Source organism: Megachile rotundata, chromosome 9, assembly GCF_050947335.1.
Source record: "Megachile rotundata isolate GNS110a chromosome 9, iyMegRotu1, whole genome shotgun sequence".
NCBI lineage: Eukaryota > Metazoa > Arthropoda > Insecta > Hymenoptera > Megachilidae > Megachile > Megachile rotundata.
In genome coordinates this window covers 8,711,843-8,728,690 of record NC_134991.1, presented here as the reverse complement: position 1 = coordinate 8,728,690, position 16,848 = coordinate 8,711,843, and the positions used below count along the sequence as shown (strand labels likewise).

The 16,848-nt window shown below is 36.6% G+C and overlaps 3 protein-coding genes and 1 long non-coding RNA gene across 11 annotated transcripts in view; 2 read left to right on the top strand and 2 right to left on the bottom strand.

The window, feature by feature from the left end:
* PlexA (plexin A) overlaps positions 1-9,792 on the top strand; it is a 496,310-nt gene extending 486,518 nt beyond the window's left edge. For 4 of the 7 annotated variants that reach the window (XM_076535611.1, XM_076535616.1, XM_076535615.1 and 1 more), the window contains 5 exons: positions 230-413; positions 490-1,200; positions 1,274-1,419; positions 1,567-6,977; positions 7,227-9,792. In XM_076535611.1, the coding sequence (XP_076391726.1) occupies positions 230-413; positions 490-1,200; positions 1,274-1,419; positions 1,567-1,740 (1,215 nt within the window). In that variant the 3' untranslated portion in view covers positions 1,741-6,977; positions 7,227-9,792. The remainder of the gene's footprint in view (positions 1-229; positions 414-489; positions 1,201-1,273; positions 1,420-1,566; positions 6,978-7,226) is intronic. The other 3 variants (XM_076535614.1, XM_076535613.1, XM_076535612.1) reach the window with 3 other exon arrangements.
* On the bottom strand, positions 6,072-10,690 carry LOC100879687 (patched domain-containing protein 3). Its single transcript, XM_003706325.3, has 9 exons — positions 9,856-10,690; positions 9,543-9,789; positions 9,395-9,468; positions 8,853-9,294; positions 8,264-8,509; positions 7,882-8,184; positions 7,241-7,805; positions 6,683-7,165; positions 6,072-6,545 (listed from the first exon to the last, which is right to left on the bottom strand). Exons 1-9 carry the CDS (start codon positions 9,954-9,956, stop codon positions 6,148-6,150), a joined length of 2,859 nt encoding a protein of 952 aa, XP_003706373.2. The 5' UTR covers positions 9,957-10,690; the 3' UTR covers positions 6,072-6,147.
* Positions 10,691-13,975: 3,285 nt separating this feature from the next.
* Positions 13,976-16,128, bottom strand: LOC100875351 (prostaglandin E synthase). Its single transcript, XM_003706370.3, has 2 exons — positions 15,595-16,128; positions 13,976-14,371 (listed from the first exon to the last, which is right to left on the bottom strand). Exons 1-2 carry the CDS (start codon positions 15,709-15,711, stop codon positions 14,018-14,020), a joined length of 471 nt encoding a protein of 156 aa, XP_003706418.1. The 5' UTR covers positions 15,712-16,128; the 3' UTR covers positions 13,976-14,017.
* Positions 16,048-16,451, top strand: LOC143265134 (uncharacterized). Of its 2 annotated transcripts, none has more exons than XR_013039301.1 (2): positions 16,048-16,188; positions 16,249-16,451. It is a non-coding gene; the product is annotated as an uncharacterized LOC143265134 (long non-coding RNA). The 2 variants fall into 2 exon arrangements; XR_013039300.1 differs by having other exon boundaries at positions 16,053-16,188; positions 16,254-16,451.
* Positions 16,452-16,848: the final 397 nt, after the last annotated feature.

Genomic DNA, 16,848 nt, shown 5'->3' with positions numbered 1-16,848 from the left:
AATACACACATCAACTCCCACTAGTGTACTCCAGCGAGTGGAGACGCAGTAAATTCAAATGTATTTGCCTGGCTGTACTATGGTATTCCTGCAAACAGCGAATATTTGCTAAAATCCTTCACGAGTCCCAAGTTCATACTGGTAGATCCTTGAGACCACATCATCCAAGTCTAAACTTGTACAATCACCACTCATAGTTACCACTTGTTATTTAACATTGATCTTGCAGACGGTCTACGTGTCAATATCCCAGCAAACGGTATTCGTCGGAGGTATGGATCCGAACACAGAAAACGTGCCCGTCAAAGTGCTAGACTGCGACACGATATCTCAAGTGAAAGAGAAGGCATTGGACACGATCTATAGAGCCACGCCTTACAGCCAAAGACCCAGGAAAGATGATCTCGATCTTGGTAAGCTTCCAAAATTTCCGAATAAATCACATTTATGGAATACGGTTCTATCGTAACGATTTGGTTCTAATAACAGAATGGCGGACCGGAGCATCCGGCAGACTGATCCTCTACGACGAGGATTCGACGACGAAGACGGAGGGCGAATGGAAGAAACGTAACACACTGAATCACTACAGGGTACCAGATGGAGCGTCGCTCAATTTAGTTTCCAAGCAGTCGTCGATCTACAATCTGTCGATCCTCTCGGAGAAGACCGACAAATCGCACAAATACGAGACACTGAATCTTAGTAAATTTAGTTCGGCTAGCCCCCCGTTGTCCCGCGCCACGTCACCATTGAATCAAAATCACGACGGTGGATTGAAGTGTTGGCATCTGGTTAAGCACCACGATTCCGACGTGCGAAAAGAAGGCGATCGCGGAAACAAGATGGTCTCCGAGATCTACCTGACGAGGTTACTAGCCACCAAAGGTACGCTCCAGAAATTCGTCGACGACTTGTTCGAAACGATCTTCAGCACTGCCCACCGAGGATCGGCTCTTCCCCTCGCTATCAAATATATGTTCGACTTCATGGACGACCAAGCTCTACAACATGGCATATCTGATCCTGAAGTTGTCCATACATGGAAGAGCAACTCACTCCCGCTTAGGTTTTGGGTAAATCTCATCAAGAACCCGAATTTCATCTTTGATATACACAAATCGAACATTGTCGACTCCTGTCTGTCCGTCGTCGCTCAAACATTCATGGACAGTTGTTCCACTTCGGATCATAGATTAGGTAAGTATTGTTTTATTGAATGTCTTGAATTTTTAATTTTTAACAATACTGACAATCTTCCTCGACATTTCAGGTAAGGACTCACCGAGTTCAAAGCTACTTTACGCAAAGGACATTCCAGTGTACAAAGAATGGGTAGAGCGTTATTATTCAGATATCAAAGTGATGCCAGCCATATCCGATCAAGACATGAACGCTATGCTTGCCGAAGAGTCTAGGGTACGTATTGTCATCCTAATCCTTCATCATAACTACATAGGGACTAAATGATAAGAATGAAAGTATAATGATAGATGCAAGTTCACCCAATCTTGATTGCCAGTATTGATTGACGAAGTGTTAATGATCGAATATTATTTTTTGTAGTTGCACACGACGGAATTCAACACGAATTGCGCCCTGTACGAACTATACACGTACGCGGGTAAATACAACGAACAGCTGATAGTCACCCTGGAGGAGGACGAATTCTCGCAGAAGCAAAGATTGGCATACAAGCTCGAACAGGTGCACAATATAATGGCGGCAGACAACCCCTGATGTACCATGAACTCTATGAAACATATGACAAAGCCCGCCCGCCAAGAGTTACCCTGCTGAATACTCTACCGCAGTTAGGTATTCTCGAGGAAGCACCAAGAGGACTGGCCTATCTTGTAATCGATCGTCTCAGGTTTCCGTGCAAGCCAGTTAACTCAGCTTAGTATGCGAATTATGCGAGAAGAAAGTTGCACAACGGACCGATAAAGCAAACAAGTTCCAACGGGAAGTTTATTAATTGTACACGAGGACTAAGTGTTTTTTTTTTTTCTTTGTGATGAAGTCTTCTGAATATTTGGTCGCCGGCCAGGCAGGTGTGGCGACGATCACAGCGCATGATCCCACGCATAATTGTACATAAGATACCAAAATCACGATTAATTGTAATAGAATTATTGATGTGCGTTCGCCACCTGGCGGCGGCCGTAGCCACACAAACTGTAACGAAAGATTTCGCGCGTCAATCGTGTCCACGATCTTCTCCATCACGTGCCGCGATCGTCGGACAAAATTACAAACAAAAAAAGAACAAAAACACAAAACGAACGAAGTAATAGGACATTAGTGATATAAGTGAGTGAACGAATCAGCCGATCGATCCGATAAATTTGTAAATGTGTTTCGAAACGGTCGACCCGACCGTCGCTATCGGGACATCGGCGATTTTTAACGAAGAAACATTTCCATCCACCGCTACTAGCTGAAATTTTTTGAATTACGAACTGACGAATTTTAATAAATAAGATAATTAACGATTAACAATGATTAATTAAACAATATGGGTATATTATATATACATGGATGGTATGTCGTATGTATATGTGTACATATATACACTTTATACCGGCGCAAAAGTATGTGTGTATGTATATGCAGTATCCGGAGGACGAGCGCGCGTACAGTAACAGCGAGAACGTCGAATTATTTCTCGTCGCGTACAATCGTGGCGTAGAAAGAAGAAAAATATGGCGTCGCAACAGCAATCCTCGTCCAATTTCTAAACGTGAGAGCTTCGCCAGTCGATTCGTCGATCGAGCAGACATATCGCCGTACTGTACGCACGCTACACATTACGCGTATTATTTATACTTACATGCATCCAAAAGGAAAAAAAAATGGAAGGAGTCATCCGCGAAATCGGGGACAGACTGTGTATTAGTTGATAGGTATTAATCTATGGACTATGGCCGCGCGCGAGGCCAGCTCGATGTGACGGTTGTGTTGAGTGTGCGTGCTTCCCCTCCTTGGTCTCCAGCTCATTGTCCCATTTTACCATTAATCGTTCGTTCTCATTGTCGTGCATTCATCGACCCGATGTTCACACCTTATCATTGTCGCTATTTCATATTCATCGGAAGAAAGGAGAAAAAAAAGATAATGATCCCTTGTCCTCGTGTCATCTTTATCACCCTCTCTATCTCTTTATATTACACGTAGTAAAGATGTTCCGCTATCGGGCGCCTCTTCTCTACTCTTTCTCATCATCCTAGGAATCCACATTTGTGCCACTCTCTATCTTCTCCCTTGTAATGCTTCAACGCCTCCGTCGTCATGTTGTTGTCACTCTTAATTATTGTAATATATAATGAATAACGATCACTGTTGAGTATTGTCTGATTGTAATACATTGATATTGAATTGATATGAATTGATAATCATTAATTAAAGCGTAACATTAAACTTTGTGGATGTAGCCATATTGGTATGGGTGGAAGTTCCACGAAAAATATTTAAAAAAAAAATAAGTAACACTGATACGAGTGAGAGTGGTGGGAAGCCGTTCGCGATGGACAGTGCTCGAAAACAAAAAAAAAGTAAAATAAATTCTTCATCGTAGAAAACGTATTACCCGCGCGTCGTTTTCAAGCGAATCGAATCGTGTGTTCGTTTTGTTCGCGTACATATTGTATAGAGGGATCAAAAAGAAAAAGAAGAAAAAAACGACGTCATCGATTTCGAGAACCCTTTGCCAACAATTTTTTACAAATTCCGTAATCGTATCTTCCAAGATCTCATTGTTATACGTAGTCGACCATTGTAAACGCACATTAAATAAAAACCTGACAAGGTTCGTTACAAGACTTTTCGGATTCGCGTAGGGTAATTTCGACGATCAAGATTATATATTGTAAAAGAATTCATATCGCCGAAGGAGCTCTAGCCACAAGAGAGTTGCCTTCGAGGGTGCTGTCGACGCGAGCGGCTGGCAGCAAATGAGAATCGTTCGTGTATATGCGTGAGTGTGTCCCGTGCGTCAATTCAATGTGCAGTTGTCAGTGGAGAAAGTATTTATTGCTCAAAAAACATCGGAAGACCGTGTGTGGAAAGGTAAGGCAGCAGGGAAAGGTGCGGAGTTGGTAGGCTACGGGAAAGGAACGGGGGAGGGGGGGTTAAATGGCGAATAGGTGCGTGAAGAAAAAGCGGTGAACGTACGTAAAAGAAGACGACGACGAAGAAGAAGAAGACGAAGAAATAAATCATAGACAGGGTAACTGCGTCAAGCTCGAGACAAAAACGGTAGAAGCTCACGTCGTTCAGTCGCTCTGTATCGTTTGAAAAATTAAAAATACCTAAGGAAATAAATGAATAAAAATACGATTTAAAATGTAATAAAACGGAAATAACAAAAGGACTCGCAACGCCCTCCCCCGCGCACGCCGACTTCAAATGGTACTAATAAACCCAAAGTGCCTCTGGTAGATTTTTGGGCATAAGCTTGAGTAATAAAGACTACATAGCGTTTACTATAAAAGCACGACTACGACGCGATCGCTGATTGTAATAAAAAAAAAATGATGATAATAATAATTAAAAAATGGAAAAGAGAGAAGGAAAGGAAAAGGGGAGGAGATGCAAGTAAGAGGGAAACAAAAAGGTAACAGTGGGAAGGAGAGAGAGCGAGAGGATTAAAAAAAAGACAAATTAGAATGAAAGCAAGGGACGGGTAGCGCGTGTGACGAACGTGTACACGTGGCCTGCTTATCGAAACAAAATAATAAATAAATAACGGAAGGAAAAAAAAGAAAATCAAGCCGAAAGGCGGGCGGAGTGCGAGCGTACCCAAGTGTACGCGGTGCGTACGCTAATTACACGTTTAGATAGGTATACATATAGTCGGTAGCCTAGTCTCTATGTCAGTGTCTGCCCTGAGTGTCTTTCCCATGGTGTATCCCTATAAAGTGCGTGTACCTTGAACCTCCTGGCAAGCAGACGTGCAATTTCTCCTTAAATCAACACTTTCCCTCCCCCCCTCAGATTTATCCAAGTCTAAACGAAATAAAGAAAAAAAAAGAAAAAGAACGGAGAAACCGCCTCTCCCTTCTTCTACCAACATCCTCCTGCGCCAACTTATCACCCCCTTCCACCACCTTTCATCATCGTTATTATCATCATCGAAACACCACTCCCCCTCCCTTCTTCGTAAACGCGTTTAACTGTGCTCACACATCACGCGTCATTCGCCACACTACCGATCGGCACGTTTTGCTAAGTGAATATTAATTATTGTATCGATGGTTCCTCATTAATTATGGAATGTACGGATCCCAATTTGTAAAATTCGACTAAGTAAGGAGATGTGTATCGCCGTATCGTTCGTGCGTGGCTTGCTGCCCCCGGCAGTCTACTACCGTGTGTGATGAATCGTGTTTTCGTTTCTGAGTTTTTTTTTCTCTTTTTTTTCTACTGTAATTGTTTGAAGAGGATACCGTGCGCCTCTGTCGAATGCCTCTGTCGACGGATGACCATGTACGTATGAGCCATTACTTGAGGTCTTCTTGTTTTGCCCGCTTGTTTCTGCTCTAAGCAAATGGAACTGGCACCCTTGTTCGGTTAAGACGATCTCTGGACGAAGGGAGGGGATTTCAGAGAGATCGGATTGAGCAGAAAAAGATGACAAATAGAGAAGACTGAGAATGATAGATCATTGGAATGAAAGGTTGCATGAGTGTCTGTTGTGGATTGTGCAAGACTGAGAGAGGCAGCGGAGGGAGCTTGCCAATCAATCCGGGGTCGCTCCCTCGCCGCTCATTTTTACGTCGTAACAATTAATTATGATTATACATTGAGAAAGAAAGATAACGCATCCAGCAACACGATTACGTTACGTTTATAATAGTCATGTTCCTTTTCGATCAATAATTATTATTATTAATAAATCTATATCAACCTTGCTACATTATTTTATACTTGTTTTTATTTTCTTTCTTTTTTTAATCTTAATATATTAGATAAATATAAATATATATATAAATATATAAATAACGCCGTTTTTAAGTTATCCGATCTTTATTATTATTATTTTTGTATAAATGTGTGATTAATAGTACGGATAGTGTAATAATTTTGTATGTTTATTGAACCAAAAATAAATATTATTGATAAAGAATCATTTTTCCGGGAGTTCTTTTAACTCTCTGTTTCTTTATTTAGTGGACTGATCACAGTGTCGCCCGTGTCTTCCACTTTTTCCGGAGACTGCGGTGTGCTGCGCGATCGCAAACTCCTCGGTCCGATTGTGCTCAATATTACGGGCAGAAGAAACAGCCCATGCCAAAGACCAAATAATATCACCAAAACGAAGATCTTTAAGAACGCGTGAAACACGTAACTTTCTGAGAATGCCATCATAGAAAGCGCGAGCAACGTTGAACCTGCACCGTATGCAACCGCTGCTCCAATGTATCTAACTGCTATGTGAGCTCTTTCTGTTCGATCTTCGCCTCCGGTTTCACTAGCAGCGTGCACAAAAGCATGTGCAACGTGAGCAGCATAGTCTACACATAATCCGATGCCCAATTCCAAACCTTGAAAAGAAATAATATCATTATTTGAATGTGGAGATAATTCCGTTAATGCACTGATTTTGAGCATTGAAATCTTTGAAACCGCCATGTTAAAAAATTTGAGAAATGTGAATGTTGCGAAAGAGAAAACAACTCACCTATGCAAGATGTAATGTCTATGGTTAGACCCCAGAAATACATGAAACCGCAGACGTTCAAAAGTGTGAGAAGAACACACAAGAAGATCCAGAAGCAGGTTTGCAACTCAGCAATCAATAAGGCTGTCATTCCCATGACACAAATCAGAGCTAATAGGACATTACGCTGCACTTCTTGAGCAATTAATTTGTCCGTGACCCATAGGCTAAACACTTCACTCCACACCGTGACAAAACCATCGATTCCTACAGCACGAGCCACCAGTTTGCTATTATCCATCGCTGGGATCCACTGGTGAGGACCATGAAATCGTCTGAAGATGAAATCTATCGTAGATACTGCGATCGGCGGCGTATTTTCTCCGCATACTAAATCTCCGGTGAAACGGAAGTTCCGCTGATATTTTCCACCGTCTTTACTGAACAAGAATTTGGATAAATAATGGCGGAATTCTATGTCTCCAACGATTGTGTATCTCAAATCTAGAAACAAAATGTATTCGTGTATTCCTTGCATACCTTGAACCATCATCATTATTTTTAGCTATGAATATTGACCTTTTCCAAAAAATTGTAAGACAAATTTCGTGAAATCATGGGGCCATGACTTTAGACTTTCTACGGTTGATAGATTGGCGAATGTTTCCGCCAAAGATATTACTTTTGGAAATTCAGAGGTGTAATTAAAGTCTCCCATAAGAATTATTGCTTCATATCCACGCTCGGGATATTCGAGACGCATCATGTTGATATACTTGCTTAGATAGGAATGATCCGGTATAAACCAACGTGGATCAAACCACTGCTGTAATTGTAGTATACCCTTAATTCCGACAGATGCGATAATTACTGTTATTAATACTATCAATATCTTTCCAGGTTTTGTTAAAATCACATTCGAGTACAAGTAGGTTATCAATCTCGACGGAAGTTCCTCTTGAGGACTGACGAACTTTGGTGTGAAATTTTCGTGAACGATACATGGCAGTAACGCATTTCTCTTGTTCTCGATTCGTCGTGCGTCAAGAGTGAAGAACGCAACGTAAAATGTAATTTGAAATAAAAACGTCAGTAATACACCAAACGCTGCGTAAATACAAAATGACTGAAGGGACGGCAATATCTGTGAAGACAAATGATATTGTTACGTATAACGTTTAACAATACCTTCATTCAATTTTATGTAAAATTAATCTTACTGTAGATGCACCAATAATAAATGCAACAACGTCAGTAAGAGACGTAATACTAATGGCTGAGCCAGCGTGTCCTAACATTAAAGCTACTCTCTCCTCCAAGGGTTTATTTCTATTTTCTTTGTGCGCATGAATTTCTTTCCAGGATGCCATTATTAAGAAATTATCGTCTACGCCAAGAGCCAGCAATAGAAAAGGCAAAGACGTGTGTACTGGTCCATATGGAACTCCGAGAGCAGAACATACACTTATCGCAACTATGAAAGCACCACCCACACAGAATAGACCAACTACTGTGAGATAGATCTATCGAAAATCACATTATTTATGAAGTTTGTTCTAAATCAAACTCTTAAATGACTTTGTATATTTAATAGAAACTCACTCGCCATCCCACCCAATTGTAATCGGAAAATATGACTAGAACGTACAGAAACATCAAAATAAATCCTAACGATAATATATCAATATTTCCAAACATCGTCACGAAAGTGACATCACCGAAGCTTCTACCAGCTTCGTACCATATGGCTAATGTGTGATTTGCATCTTTCTCGCTATTCAATTGTTTTGCATTTTTGTGCAGTACATCCAAATAAGATAGTTCCCATTTTAATATATCCTCTGTTGCCTACACAAAGGATATCAATTGTTCTTCTTTTTTCTTCAAAACACACATATGAAAATGAATAAAAATTAATTTAATGATAGTTCAAATATTGAATGGAATAGAAGAAATTGTGGTTCTGTTTGAGATTCATAATATTGAATATTGAAGTTTTATGTATGCAATACCTAAAGAAATGTTCTTGAGCTGATTATGATGAAATCATTTTGACCATAAACTAAGGCCTAAATCATATAAATAATATATTGTTTGTACAATATATTAATAAGTAGTATCGATACAAAAATATTTTACACATTATTTACATTCAATTTATGATTCAGGCCTTTATATAAACTTACCTTACCCAATCAGCTGTTCCAGCATCATTGCCATAGGTATCCATATCAACATTTGTAAAATTTACATGAACTGGCCATTGAGTTTTTACAGCTCTGGCTGAAATGATTCTACCCTCTTTGTCTTTCGTAACACCACCCAATAATTCTATAAAATTTAAGGGATGGCCCAAAGTAGGACTAGACCTCACATTGTTTACGTCATTGATAATTTCTTCCTTAGATTTACGAAGAATCGTGTCACTATTGTACTCCCATATATCCATAATACTATTTGTAAGGCAAGCTTTGGGCAAGTTGTTGACAATATTACAATACAGTTTGGGGTCAGCATGAACCGCGGGTTCAAATTTAGTGTTATTAATTTGCACGTCTGGTTCAATTTCAAAAAAATCATCAAGTTGATTGCTGCGTTTCTTTCTATGTACAATACCTGATATAACAGGTACTCTATGTATCAAATAAAGAGAAATTAATTTCACTTATTGATCATTTTTACTGTATCCATAAAGTAAAGCTTGTTCTGTAACATACAGTAAAATATGCTTACTTGAAACATACATCTGTCCATGCAATATGATCAGATGTTTGCGCAGACAGAACTTGTTGTGTTATTTCATTCAGCTGAAACAATATAGATAAACAAAAACGATTTTTACATGTATAAAGCCATAACATATGAATGTAATGATAAACACCTTAACAAGAACTTTCGGTTCTAACACATCGTCAGCTGTTAGAATCATACTTTCCATTCTTAATCCTTGTCCAAACCGTTGGATCATCCAGTCCGTATCGTGAACAAAATCGGAATCCTGTGGAACCCATAATTTGACAGGATTTTTCTCTTGATGAAAGAAATACAAACCGGAAAGGGAAATCAAGACTATCACAGCACTGCCAATAAGCCATCTGTATGGTCGTTTAGCAATTCTTAGCCCTAGTCTAAAGTAAGTATGAAGCATTAAAAATGAGCATAATACATGCTCATAAAAGAATTGTCAAACTTACGTGTAAAAAAAGTGTTCAACTACTTCTGATATACGTCGTGGTACCTGACGGAGAATATTTCGGAAAGACCGTTTGCGAACGATTCTCTCCTCTATCTCCATGCTTTACACGCTGAAACCAAATCACAGCACGGTCGTATTTCGTTTCATCGTTGAATTTCATGCGCGTCTGCGTAAATGGCAAAGCAACGACTGCCAAGTCGAAGACGTTCTCTATATTATAGCTCGTTGTGACGAAAACACTCGGCTATACCAGGCCTTCACGACGAAGGACAACTATCACCTAACCTTTAAATCTGACGGCCGATTAAATACACGAACAGATACAGGAATGTGAAAAAGAACATGCAGTCGAATACAAATAATTCCATTCGATGCAGCGTATGCACAGAGCTTTTGTCGAGCTCTGCAAATAATCGACTGTCACTTTCCATCCCGACTACTATTATCGTGTGCTCGACTGCATCGGATTGCGCGTGATACACACAGCAGCCTACGGCGTGCGTGTTATCATTTGCTATGCACAAACCAGGGATTCCCAAACTATGGGTACCTATTCTGGGACTTTGGAATTTTTTAATTTTGGGACTTGGAATGTTGCAATTTTTGAGTGTTTAGAATTTGGAATTTTGAAATTTGGGTATTGGGAACTTTGGGACTGTTGGACTTGGATGTTTGGAACTTTGGGACTGTTGGAGTTGGGTGTTTGGAACTTTGGGACTGTTGGAGTTGGGTGTTTGGAACTTTGGGACTGTTGGACTTGGATGTTTGGAACTTTGGGACTGTTGGAGTTGGGTGTTTGGAACTTTGGGACTGTTGGAGTTGGATGTTTGGAACTTTGGAACTATAGAACTTTAGACCTGTAAAACTTTAGGACTTTGAATAATTGAAATATTGAAATTTTTACACACTGAGATTTTGGAACAGTGGAATTCTGCATTATCTAGGTATTTGAAAATATTGGAACTGTTAGGACTTTGAAAGAAAAATAATAAATTATAATCGAGTTGGTGAGAAATTATTTTCAAGTGTCTCATCCCCTAAAAGTATGGACTCTAAGATCTAGCAAAAACCAAGCACAAATGATTGCGCTATAGAAATTTTGCGAACTATCGCAAACTACTAATTAATGAAAATATGTGAAATATAAAACGATCTATAGCTAACATATCTTGCTGTTATTCTTATAGCCGAATGAATGTATGCCAAGGTCACTAAAATGATCGAATACGTTGCACGCTCGTTTATTTTTTTTTGTACAACTTTTTTCGAGATTACCGGTTTTGGAATGCATTTACATTTTAAGTATTAAGATACCTAAATGTTTACCTGGACTTTGCACCATTATAACATTCTACTTATTCACAAATACACATCATTTCTTTGTAACGTAATAAATCGTTATTAAGCTTCCTTTCGAAAGGTATGTAAATTGACCGTGTAAACTGCCGTACATTAAAAGTTCAGAGTTCAATATGATAAGACGAAGAAAAAAATGGTACTCACTCGAAGAACGAAGAGGACACGTTCCACGTTAGTCTCTCAACTAACGTGTACACTACGAATGTACACAAGTCGAACTTAAAATTAACTTAAATGACTGACTATGGACTTTAAAGACGTGTAACACGGTGGACACGTTGTAATCTATAGACATTAAACACTTATCAATTATATAGAGTGATAATGTAGATACGGCTATGACAACGTCTGCATTCGATACTTGGGCGAGGAATGATCATTGGACCCGGAATGCAGAACGTAGACGTATATGCATGCTGTCTGCGACAAATAATGAGTATAATTAATTCCTTTTGCGGTTTCTTTCATGTTTAATTGTGGTTTGGAAACAACCCGGGCTGCCTGCGGGTTGCAACCATGGGAAGAACAGGATGTTGCCTTTGCGAATGAATTAAAACTTTCGCAGTCACTAACTTGAACCGAAGTTGTCTGATGTTTAATAAATAATAGGACCTTTGACGTCCGCTTTGAGGAGGAGTATTTTCGGAAATTTATGAGGAGGTAAATTTACAAGTTTCATAAGTTTTACGAATTTCATAAAGTTTACAAGTTTTATGAGTTTTACAAATTTACCGAGTTTAATCATTTTTTAAAGTTTTCTAAGTTTCTCGAGTTTTTGAAGTTTAAGGAGTTTAAGATTCTACGTTTTCTGATTTTCTTAAGTTTTCAAGCTTTTCAGATTTTGAAAATTTTGCAAGGTTATTAAGTTTTAAAAATTTGTCAAGTTTTCAAGGTTTCTGTGGTTTTCGAGAATAAATTTCAATTTTTTTTGGATTTTGGAAAATTTGCAAGTTTATCAAGCTTTTAAAATTATTCAAGTTTTCAAGGTTTCTGTGATTTTCAAGGTCAAATGTTTAATTTTTTAAAATTTATTAAGTGTCCAAGGTCTTCAAGTTTACCAAGTTCTCAGGTTTTCGAAGCTGTTTAAATTTTTTGAAATTCTTCAATCTTTACTACTTGATCTAATCTCAGAATTTATAAGCTTGACAGTATCTACGTAACAAATATCCGTGATGTTTAAAAATAAACTTTACAGTCATTTTCATTTTCTGTTACAACTTCGTAATAACAGATGAGGACAGTGGAAATGTACGGATTACGAACGTGCTGAGAACTGAAAAATGTTTCGCGATCATTTAATGCAGATGTTATCTTCTTTTTTTGTCTCTTGTTTATCAAATTCTCTGTAACGTGTTGAATAATACTGCAACTGGTCAAGAATACAAACTCACGGTTACATCAATATCTAACAAGTAGTTACTAGCAAATTATCGGAAATGATAGAGATTCGTTTCTTGAATGAACATTGCACAATAAGTTCCTTCTTTATATTATCCTTGAATTATTATACTTCGGTTTCCGTTACTGTGTTTGTGTCGAATACGACAAACGAGAGGACTAAAAGCATTTGACGGTTTTTAAAATTCGTATCATCTTTGATGTCAATATTTTACTTTTTCAAAGTCAAAGTTTTGAAGAAAATTCTGTTTTAACGATAGTAGATAAATAGCAAGTACAACTTTTATTGTAAATGATCAATGATGAAGTACATTTCTATTAAGAATTATAAAAAGGAGATTAAGATTTAGATTAATAAAAGGGAGATGAAGTTAAAATTAATATAAGGAAGGTTAAAATTAAAATTAATCAAAGGAAGATTAAGGTTAAGATTAATAAAAAGGAAATAATATTAAGGGAAATATTAAGATCTAGATGAAGATTAATGTGAAGCTTAAAATCAATATATTAGGTTGTTCGGAAAGTAATTTCGTTTTTTCTCGACAGAGGATTTAATTGTATTTTTTTACAGCTACCTTCACATTCAAGCCGCAAATCATTATACATTTTAATAATTGATATAGCAAGGCTTTTTTGTGAAAAATTTCCATTGATTCTACGCAGTAGTTTTTGGTTGGTACCCTATTAAATATGGAAAGAGAAAAGCAGCATTTTCGGCATATTTTACTTTTTTACTATCGTAAAGGTAAAAATGCTGTTTAAGCAAGAAAAAAATTGTCAGATGTGTATAGAGAAGACGTATTAACAGAACGACAGTGCCAAAACTGGTTATTATTATTTATTCCGATCACTACAGAATTTTTTAAACGGTAAAACCTTCACTTCAAACGAGGAAGTGAAAATTTACTTACATTAATTTTTTGCCAGCAAGGAACAAAAATTTTATGAATGTGGAATTATTTTACTGTCAGAAAGATGGTAAAGTGTATTGGACCAGAATTGACAATATGTAATAAAGTAAAATATTTATTCACTATAAGAAAATCGTATTTCGCTTCATGGAAAAAAAACGAAATGACTTTCCGAACAACCCAATAGATTAAAATTAAAATTAAGGTTAATATTAAAATTTAGATTATGATTAAGGTTAAGATTAAAATTAAAATTAATATTAATAGTAAAATTTAAATTATGATTAAGGTTAAAATTAGAATTAAAATTAAGGTCAATATTTAGGCAAAAATGAAGATTAAAATTAAGATTAAAAATAGTGTTAATATTTAGATAAATATCAAGGTTAAGATTAAAATTAAATGATAATAAGCTTAATAAAAAGAAGATACAATTAACACAACTAAAACTTGTATCGACTATAAACAAGTATACAAAAGTTTATTATCAGTTTAGGATACACTTAAGTAATATCGCAGAGACATGGCGGACATGAAAATCAAGATAGAAACTTCGAAAGCGAATAGAATTGTTTTGCAATAACGAGGTATGTTCACGATGTCCATGTGCATCAGGGTGTATGATATGCTGAATATTGGGAAACAAGGCAGAATAGTCTTGGCTACAAGATACAACGGTGACGTGTTCAACCATATCGCTGTAATTAGCAGATAAGGGAGAACAGTTTCGAGATCATGACGATGAGCACTTCGAATACGATCCACGTCTTCATGACCGCCGGCGGTCGAGCACAAAATTATATTTGGACCTTTCATCCACATTCTATCTTCTTCACTGTGAATTACCTGCATAAATTACATATATTTTTATTATTAAATTTCAACTTTGAAGTTTGAGGAATTCAAAATTTCAAAATTTCAAAATTTTACAGAATTGTAGAACTTTTACATTTTGCAATTTTCAGACGTTTTTATTTTGGAGTTGTTGAAGTTTAGACTTTTGGAATTGCAGACAATATCGATGCTGAATTAAAAATTTTTAATTTTGCTGTATTTTTAAATTTTAGGTATAATAATCTATTAAACAATATTGTTTGGAATTCCCAAATTTTCAAACTTTCAAATTGCCAAATTTTTAAATTTCCAAATTCTCAAATTTCCATATTTCTAAATTTCCAAATTTCCAAATCCTCAAATTCTCAAATTTAGAAATTATCAAATTACCAAATTGCCAAGTTTCCAAACTCCTAAATTCCTCAAATTCTCGAATTCCCAAATTTCAAAAATTCTTCAAATTCCCAAAATTCTAAAAATTCCTAAATTTCCAAAATTTCTAAAATTCCCACAATTCGCAAAGTTCCCAAAATTCTTCAAATTCTCAAATTCCCAAAATTCTTTAAATTTCTGAAATTCCAAAACTCTCCAAATTCTCCACATTCTCCAAATTCCCAAAATTCCCAAAATTCTAAAAGTTCCCAAATTTCCAAATTCCCAAATTCCCAAAATTCCAAAATTCTCTAAATTTTCCAAATTCTCCAAATTCCCAAAATTCCCAAAATTCTAAAAGTTCCCAAATTTCCAAATTCCCAAATTCCGAAAATTCCAAAATTCTCCAAATTCTCCAAATTCCCAAAATTTCCAAAATTCTAAAAGTTCCCAAATTCTCCAAATTCTCAAAATTCCTAAGATTCCCAAAATTTAAAAAATTCCCAATATTCCCAAAATTCCTCAAATTCCCAAAATTCCTAATCTATTAAAATATCGACTATTTTACTGTAGAATTTACAGGTGAAAAGCTTTCATATAATAACTAAAAATAAAACTGAGATTTCGATGCTCTGACCATTTTAGAATCTTAGATATAACATATCGACTTGACACTGAAATTTGTAAATAAAAAGCTTGCATATATTATTCAAATTAATAATCGAATAAAAAATTAAAAGATAGTAAACAAGTTTACAAAGTTTACAAAGCGTGACCTAAGAATTTAAAATTAAATTTAAAATTGTATATCTGAGTTCTGTTACTCCAGTCAAAAATAAAAGAAAGAAACAGTTTGTTTTTACCTGTCTGTGTACTCGAATACGCCCAGTGAACCACGCGAGAGAGAACATTTTTAAAGCAAGGACACACGACCAGCAAGCATAAATACTCCACAACTCCTTCGCAAGATTATTTTCCATTGTTTCGATCCACCTTATCAAGCAGTTTTATATCGACAAGGAAAACAGTAAGAATGCGCTGCCTTTCCCGTTGTATTTCTTCAACATTTCTTACGTTGTTCCGTATATCGGAAGAAAGAGAATCATTTATTTAGCATCACGATAAAACGTGGCAACACGAAGAGGAAGAAAGAAAAAGACCTAATAGAGCGTCAACGTATCGAGACTCGTATCAGAAAGTTAGCGGGAGAATCGAACGGCGGAACGAATAAAAGTCGTTGACGGAAGAAACGGGTGGATGTGATCGCGTTAAAATTCCCTTCGTTTGCTAGTAGACGACTGACTACCATGAAAACCGGTGTCTCGAACGTGATCCTGCTTCGAGACCTATTTGGAAGTCAAATCGACACCTGACACACCGAGGGCGGGACACGTATCCGAAACGAAACATTTGTTTCGTACAGGAGAGTTTTATTCCTCGCGCGAAAATGCGAGTTGGTAAGTAGGGTAAATCGAATAAAATGGGGAAAAGTTCGGGAAAATTTGTATTTTTACTAGTGCAGTTCCTACATTTTCGCTTTGAATTGGTCTGACGCGAACGAAATAGGGACTGACGTTCTTCGAATGGGAGAGGATGAGCTGATATTGGATGTAGGATGTGTTCGACATTTTAAAATATTTTAATTATTACTATTTCTAAATTTTTGAATATTTAGATTTTAGTTTCTCAAAATTTTAAATAAAAAATATTGAATTTTTAAGTTTTTTAGTTTTTAAATACCCCAAATTTTCAAATTTTCAAACTTCCAAATTGCCAAGTTTCCAAATTTCCAAGTTTCCAAGTTTCCAGGTTTCCAAATTTCCAAATTTCCAAATTTCCAAATTTCCAAATTTCCAAATTTCCAAATTTCCAAATTTCCCAATTTTTAAATTTCCAAATTGTTAAACTTCCAAATTCTCAAATTTCCATATTCTCAAATTCTCAAATTCCTAAATTCCTAAATTCCCAAATTCCCAAATTTCCCAAATTCCCAAATTCCCAGGTTCCCAGATTTCCAAATTCCTAGATTCCCAAAATTTCTAAAATTTCTAAAATTCCCAAAATTCCCAAATTCCCAAAGTTCCCTTAATTCCCTAAATTTCTTAAAATTCCTAAAT